General features: G+C 47.7%; 1 protein-coding gene across 1 annotated transcript; it reads right to left on the bottom strand.

Moving 5' to 3' along the window:
• Nucleotides 1–7,040: 7,040 nt before the first annotated feature.
• LOC144277887 (olfactory receptor 52E4-like) lies at nucleotides 7,041–7,988 on the bottom strand. Its single transcript, XM_077838914.1, has one exon. It carries the CDS (start codon nucleotides 7,986–7,988, stop codon nucleotides 7,041–7,043), a length of 948 nt encoding a protein of 315 aa, XP_077695040.1.
• Nucleotides 7,989–8,410: the final 422 nt, after the last annotated feature.

Here is an 8,410-nt window from a genome sequence, read left to right as displayed (position 1 = left end):
AAGACACCCTGGAGTGTGTTTCCATAACGTATGCAGAGAACCTCTCAGGTATGTGTATTTCTGTAGCATCAGCCCTGCTCTTGCCAGATTCTGTGTGTGGGGCCTGCCTCTTGCTCACAGCTTAACTTTGATTTCTATTAGCAAAGCCCTGGCTACTTTGGTTCAGCCCTCAATCCTCATGCTAGGTGTGTGATACAAGGGTTCCTGTGTGAGGCCTTCTTCTTACTACAGACCCAGGCCACAGAATACTATTAATATTATTAGAATAGGTTTCTTTCTGGAGGTTCCCAAGGCATGCCACGGAGTGTGTACAGGACTAGCAAGGGGCAGGCACTGCCAAATTCAAGTGCCTTTCGGAGTAAAGGGACTTCAGCACTGGAATGCTTAGGATCGCCTTTAATGTCCACAACATCAGGAGCCCAGGCAGAGAGGTGAGTGTTGCCCACTCCCGAGTAAGCCAGGGAGGAAGGGGGGAATTACAAGAGGCTCAACTTAAATGCATACCCCAATCTAAAAAAAAACATTGTAAGAGAACCAAAAAGTGTCACCGTAGCTGAACAACAAAGTAAAAGAAGCAGTGAGAGGCAAAAAGGCTTCATTTAAATAGTGGAATTTAAATCCTATTGAGGAAAATCGAAAGGAGCATAAACTCCTGGCAAATGAAGTTTAAGTGTTTAATTAGGAAGGTTAAAAAAAGAATTTGAAGAACAGCTAGCCAAAGTCTCAGAAAGTAATAGCAAAATAAGTTGCGAGGAGAAGGAACTTCTAGGATGAACCATCATGGGCACTCTAAGAAGAATTCTGTGCTGAGTAAAGTACTTGCTCAGAAGGAGAAACAGAGTCATCCTCTGGGCCTGGCAGGACAGATTGGAAATGCTAAAGTAGGCTGAAGACAGTTATTCCTCCTTGGAGAGGGAAGATCCTTGATGAACGCTGCTGGGTACCAGGAAACACCAATGGATCTCGAGCCCTTCTAGACCATACATCTGGATCAAGACAAACTAATAGGCTCCAGCCATCCAATTTACTGACTAATGCAATCAAAGGAAGAGTGTTGGTGAGTCTTATAATCTCACGTGTGAAGTCTGTGGGGTTGCATTCTCAGAATAGAACTGCAGAGGTTCAAGCATCAAGAGCATCAAGGAGTCTTTTCTAAGGATGAGGTGATCAATTTCAATGACTGTGTCAAAGGTGTCCATGACAGCCCAAAGAGAGCCATTGAAGTTGCTCTCAATAAAACTAAAGACGCAGCCCAAAGTAGGAAAAGGACTTATGATCGCAAGTCCAGTGGGACTCTCATAAGCTGTGGTAAGCAGGTACCAGTTTGTAACCATAGATGCTGGGTCATAATAAAAGACAAGGGAAGTGGGAGTCAAATGCCCACATTGTGGTCACTCACAGTAATCCTGCACTGCCAGTTTACACTATCCAGCCGGAATGTGGAGGTCCTGAGAGAGTGATACATGGGGACCAGCTAAAACATTGGACTTTTAGTCCAGCCAGGGCTCACAGGAGTCGCAGAGCATCATATCCGGAGGAGACTGAAACCATTGGGGCAAATGCAAACCCTGATGAAAATAGACTGATCCCTCAAATTGACCTGGTGTTACCTGGTGACAAGGGAACAGAAAATATGGGTAATGAGCCACCAGTCTTAAGAAAGTCCCAGAGAACTACTAAGGGTGTACTGATTATTAAACTTAGAGATGATTGTGTTATTGGTTCTATGTAGTCTTTAGTGAATATTATGTATAGAATAAAGAATTGGACAGGGGATGTTAAGTATGATAAATGTACTTTTATTCATTGCAAATGTATTGTTTTTTAATATATAAATGTTGATAATATGGGGCCCAGTTATGCTGGTGTGAACGTTCTGGCTGTGGCAGAATTATACTAGGGAGGAATGTAAATTACTGGCCGCTCACTAAAATTCAGTGAGGATTTTTGATTGACCCTTTCCTAGTCCCAAAAGGAAGGGGAAGGGTCCAAACCAGCCCCTAGAGTCAGAGAGGAGAGGCCAACATTACTTGTCAGCCTGATTGACAGGGCAGGCAGACCAGGGAGGAAGTCTGGAGGTCAGGAGGTTCCCATCGTCTGTGTGAGCTGGGACTGCCTGGGACAGAGCGGGGTTGAGTTAAGGAGACAGCAGGGGCCTGGGCAGAGCTGAGAGCAGAGACAGGCCGGCCAGAACCAGAGAAGTAGCCCAGGGAGTTGAGCTGGGCGCAGAGCTGCAGCAGCCCGAAGCAGAGGGGCCAGAGAAGCAGCCCAGGGAGCTGGAGGCTGAGCAGCAGCAGCGCTGGGGCTGGGGCTGGGGCTGGGTGCGGTGCACAGTTGGGGAGAGCAAGGAAGACCCTGGGCAGAGGGACCAGCGCAGGGAAATACCCCTAGTCAAGAGGCCTTGCAGGCCAGAATTGGAGGGGAATCGTAACTGTGTTGGGTGAGGATGACGCTGTGGAGAGGGGCCCTACCACCCAGAGCCTGAGACATATGGCCACTGAGAGAGCAAGTGTCTGACCCACAGCACCCTTGCAGCACAGCCAGGGCCTGGGCAAGAGGCCTGGGACATGGGAGGGACAGACTGTGAACTGCCCTGACACTCCAGAGACGGCTGGTTTTGGTGTTCCTGTAGAAGAAGAGGGGGTTCTATGTTTTTCTTTATCCTTTCCATATTTCCTTTTCTTTTTTTTTCTTTCGGTTGGTGTTCATTTTTGAAAATATGGTTGGCTTCATTGTGGGGGCTGAGAATGATCCTCGCAGGCAGGAGGATCCCCAGCCGGTGTTGCACCAATCCCTGAAATGCAGGGGGAAGTCACAGAAGTTGCGACCCCACCATAGACCAGGATGTTCTGCCTCCCAGTTCCCCTCCACTCCTCTAAAGCAGCCCTCACCTTATGTTTCAAACCACAGGTGTCCACCAGAAAACGATGACGCTCATCCCGCAGCACAGTGGGGAACAGGGTTGCGGACCCATAATCATCATCTTGCTGGGCCCCTGTTAGACCCTGTGGTCCAAGGAGATGGGCAAAGAGGGAGCAGACCACTGGTGCGGCGATTGTACCTGTGGCTCTGTGCAACCCGTCTCTGTGCCCGGAAAGGGATAGGGAGGTGGAGGGAAGAGAGCAGCTCCTAAAGAGTCAGGGAGGGGAGACAAAATAAACGCCCCCTGAGGTTAGTCCAAGGACAGAGGAAATGACACAAGCCCTGGGTGGCAGCAGTATAGAAGATGAAGGGAAAGAAATGAGGGATGTGACAGGGGCAGGAGTGGGGCTGAGGCCAGGAGCGGGACTAGGAGCAGGGGCAGAAGTTTGACTGGGAAGCCCAGCAGCAAAGCCAAAGGAATGCGACACCTCTTGACTGGGTCCAGGGGCTGAGGAGATGGCGACAGGAGGGGAGACCTCAATGACTCTGGGTCCAGAGACCACATGGAACTCTACAACCAAGGTGTGGGACATGTAAAGATTATGTGAAACAGTGTCAAGGGGACAAAAAGATGAAAACTGTGGATGTGATGTGTATTAGAGCAATCACCCTGCTCCGGCTCAGCCAGGGTTAAAAGCCAGCCCTTGGCTAGGGCTGGGGCTGAGTTGCCAATCAGAAAAGGCTGAGTGGCAGCCAATGAGGGCCAGGCTGGGCCCTATAAAAAGGCTGCAGGGCAAGAAGGCAGGAGTCTCTGTCCAGCCTTGGAGGGAGAAGGGCCTAGCTTGGCAACTCCCCATGCGGAGGCCTTGGATAAAGTCCCAAGCAGGTACTGGGGCTGCAAAGGTGTAGTGCGGGGATAGGCAGAGGCATCTGGTCCAACCCCCTTGCCAATCATGAATGGCCTTTATGGACTGCAGTTTGCCCCAGTGAGTGGGGGCTGGATGACAACTGGCAGTAACCACTGAGGCAAGGTGGGTGTAGAGGGTTCAGGTTTCCCCTGGAGCGGAGACCCAATGTGTGGGGATACTGCAGTGGGCAGAACGCCAGGGTAAGGGGCACCAGAGTCCGGGAGGGACACGAGGGCCTGAGGCAGGTGAGACACTGGCCAGCAGGGGGAGCTCCGAAGCTGGAGTTGAGCTAATTCCCTAGACAACCAGCAGGAGGCATTTAAGCATGGTGGGAAATAGGGTTCCATTTTACCTCATTCCTCTGATTCACAACCCAAATCTCCTATAAAAACTAATGCGTCCAGAAGGTGCGACCATTATAATTCCTCTGATCACCTGAGGAATTATCCTGGTCTATCCCCCGCAAAAGCAGCATACAGACAGACAAAGACCGCTTGTTTCTCTCCCTCCTCCCAGCTTTTGAAAGTATCTTGTCTCGTCATTGGTCATTTTGGTCAGGTGCCAGTGAGGTTCCCTTTAGCTTCTTAACCCTTTACAGGTGAGCGGATTTCTCCTCTGGCCAGGAGGGATTTTAAATGGGTTTACCCTTCCCTTTATATTTATGACAGTTACACAATCCTTATGCCTTTGGCTAAAGTGCACATAGAAACTGACAGTTTTAAAGCTGTATTATCAGTGAGGGTAGCAGATTATAACCCTATTGGTATGCTAATTGGCAACGATTTCTTCTGTGTAGCTCAGGCTGCGAAAGTGTCCGCCCGCAGAAAGAACGAGTGTTCCGCTGGGGCCCTAACGGAAAAGCAAAAATTGCCAGGAACAGCTGAAGGACTGAAAGAGCGTCTCCTTGGTTCCTCTGCACCAAAAGCACAGGCACAAGATGGAGTCCTGTGTCACATGGGCTGATCACACGCCTCTGCATGTTTCAGTGAGTCATATCAGGGACCATATATTATATTCTAGCCAGAATGTCCCCAGGTAAGTCCATCAGGTGGGGATAAGTTTCTTCCATGGCACAGGCTGTTCATTGTTGGTCCATCCACTTGAATAGTCCATTCACATTGTGCTGGATACACTGGATGTAAATTGCCTTGTGGGATTTACCACAGGAGCAAATGCATAGTCAATATTTGTAACTGCAAATAAAAAAATGAGATGTTCATACAAATAAGAAAATCATATTCAGCAAATTGTAGCTTTTATATTGAAACCTCACATGACCTATTGTTACAAGATTTCTTGCAAATATATAACAATGGTGATATTTAATGAGGAAATGTTATTTACTCCTTGACATAACACAAGAACTAAGTGTCATCCAATCAAAGGAATAGGCAGCAGGTTTCAAACAAACAAAAGGAAGTATTTCTTCACAGTCAAGCTGAGGAACTATCAGCCATAGGATGTTATGAAGGCCAAAACTATGACCTGGTTCCAGTAAGAACTAGAGAAGTCCATCAAGGGCTATTGCCCAGGATGGGCAGGGTTGTTGTCCCTAACCGCTGTTTGCCAGAAGCTGGTAGTGGATGACAGAGCATGAATCACATGGGGATTGCCATGTTCTGTTCATTCCCTCTGAAGCACCTGGCACTGGGCACTGTTGGAAGACAGGCTTCTGGGCTACATGGACCATTGGTTTTACCCAGTGTGGCCATTCTGATCTTCTCATTTAGATTCCAGATGTATCTTCCCCCTACTTTAACCCACTACACCCCACTCCCCTCCCACAGCTGAGATACATCCCAGGAGTCCTCACGGGGTCTCTCTCTCCACAGAAGTAATAGCAAAGTAAGAATAAACATTAAAATTTTAACACTAACCAGTGTCGCTTAAGTGACTTCCCACAAGATGTGACAACATGTTACTATTAGAGGTGACTAGGTCCACTATTTATTTATTTATTTATTTATTTATTTATTTATTTATTTTCCAGATATATATTGTCACAACTATAAAGGGAAGGGTAAACCCCTTTAAAATCCCTCCTGGCCAGAGGAAAAACCCTTTCATCTGTAAAGGGTTAAGAAGCTAGGAGAACCTCGCTGGCACCAGAGCAAAATGACCAATGAGGAGACAAGATACTTTCAAATGCTGGGGGGAGGGAGAAACAAAGGGTCTGGGTCGGTCTGTGTGATGCTTTTGCCGGGGACAGAACAGGAATGGAGTCTTAGAACTTGGTAAGTAATCTAGCTAGATCTGTGTTAGATTCTGATTTCTTGAAATGGCTGAGAAAATAAGATGTGCTGAATTGAATGCATATTCCTGTTTTTGTGTCTTTTTGTAACTTAAGTTTTTTCCTAGAGGGATTCTCTATGTTTTGAATCTAATTACCCTGTAAGATATTTACTGTCCTGATTTTACAGAGGTGATTCTTTTTCCTTTTTCTTCTATTAACATTCTTCTTGTAAGAAACTGAATGCTTTTTCATTGTTCTTAAAATCCAAGGGTTTCGGTCTATGGTCACCTACGCAAATTGGTGAGGATTTTTATCAAACCTTCCCCAGGAAGGGGGGTGCAAGGTTTTGGTGAGGATTTTTGGGGGAATGACGTTTCCAAACAACTCTTTCCCAGTAACCGGTTAAATGTTTGGTGGTGGCAGTGAAAGTCCAAGGGCAAAGGGTAAAATAGTTTGTACCTTGGGGAAGTTTTAACCTAAGCTGGTAAAAGTAAGCTTTGGAGGTTTTCATGCAGGTCTCCACGTCTGTACCCTAGAGTTCAGAGTGGGGAAGGAACCTTGAGATTATATATATATAGGAGGTGGAAAATGTTCCAGCAACTGGCAAGGTGAGGGGAAGAGAGGAGCAAGTCAGAGGGGTAGGGCATTGGGGAGAAGACACACTGCAGGGGTGGAGCCTTGACAGAACAGATGGGCAAGATTGTCGTTTCAGGAGTCCAACTACCAGCAATTGGAAAGGTGGCAACCCACTGAATTGCACATAGACGTATTCCCCAGTTTATGATGCTGACACAGCACAGTAAGGACAGGAAAGGGTTTAATGTCTCTTGACTGTCCAGAGTAGCAGCCATGTTAGTCTTTATCCGCAAAAAGAAAAGGAGGACTTGTGGCACCTTAGAGACTAACAAATTTATTTGAGCATAAGCATTCGTGAGCTACAGCTCACTTCATCGGATGCATTCAATAAATGATTCAGGGAAGAGGGCCCAGCACTATGCACCAGCCAGCTCTGCACGGACCTCAGTCTGAGAAAACATTTAGGTCCCTTTAGGAGTAAAGAGCCAGAGCAGCCTGCCCCGGATTTGTTTGGTCCTCACCCCGTAGATGATGGGGTGGAGCAAGGGGGGCACCAGGAGTTCCACATTGGCAATGAGAACAAGAAAGTGCAGTGGCACATTATAGCCAAACCGGTGCGTGAGAGAGGAGAAGAAACCTGGCATGTAGAAAGCTAAGATGGCACAAAGGTGAGAGATGCAGGTCCCAAAAGTTTTGAGCCTGGCATCCTTTGTGGGGAGGCGGAAGATGGCCCGGAGGACCAGAGTATAGGACACAGTGATAAAAAACACATCCATTCCGATCTCAGAGAAAAGATCGAACAGCCCATAGTAACTACTGATGCTGATGTCAGCGCAGGCCAGCTTCACCACAGCTATGTGCCCACAATAGGTGTGAGGGATGATGTTGGTTCTGCAATATGGCCACCGCCTTGCCAGGAAGGGGTAGGGTAATGCGAATATTCCACTGCGCAGCAGCACAGCCAGGCCGATCTTGGCCACAACAGAGTTTGTCAGGATGCTCGAATGTCTCAGGGGATGGCAGATGGCCACGTAGCGATCCAAAGCCATGGCCACGAGGATTCCGGACTCCATGGCTGAGAAGCAGAGCACGACGTACATCTGGGTGAGGCAAGCACTGAAACTGATCTCCCTGGTATTGAACCAGAAGATATTCAGCATTTTGGGCAGGGTGGATGTGGACATGACCAGGTCGCTGATGGCCAGCATGCAGAGGAAATAATACATGGGCCCATGGAGGCTTTGCTCCATCTTTACAATGAATAGGATGGTGATGCTCCCCAAGACAGCTATGATGTACACGGTGCAGAAGGGGATGGAGATCCAGATGTGGGCTCCCTCCAAGCCAGGAATGCCCAGCAGGATGAAGGTGGAGGGGTTGTTGAAGTGGGTTGTGTTGGAATCTGACATGGAATAGGGGAGAAGGCATCCAACTCTGAGGCGGAACGCTGTTTCCTGCATGTACCGTACGTTCCCCTGACTTCCTGTGTGTGCCCAGGATGCCTGGATGGAGAGAGAACGTTAATCTGAGATATTACATGCATTACTGGAGGCAGTTCTCATGGGTGAAGCAGATTGTTCGCTCTTCACTCACTGAAAAATGACATTTGAATTGTTCAGAGAAAACAACTATGAACAATGACCATATTAAAGCCAATTCCACATTTTATGGGGCTCCCTGTGTTAATAATTCCTACACTTAGAGATGGGGGAACCTTAAGAGGCACCAGCAGGAAACACAAGTGTGGTTATTCATCATTATTCCTTAATGCAATGAGAGCTAGCATAGGGACTCCATGCTGTAGGAGTTCCCCATTCATCAAGTTGCTTGA

The sequence above is a fragment of the Eretmochelys imbricata genome, chromosome 1 (genome assembly GCF_965152235.1).
Source record: "Eretmochelys imbricata isolate rEreImb1 chromosome 1, rEreImb1.hap1, whole genome shotgun sequence".
NCBI lineage: Eukaryota > Metazoa > Chordata > Testudines > Cheloniidae > Eretmochelys > Eretmochelys imbricata.
The sequence above is the reverse complement of the archived record's forward strand: the minus strand, read 5'-3'. Positions and strand labels throughout refer to the sequence as shown.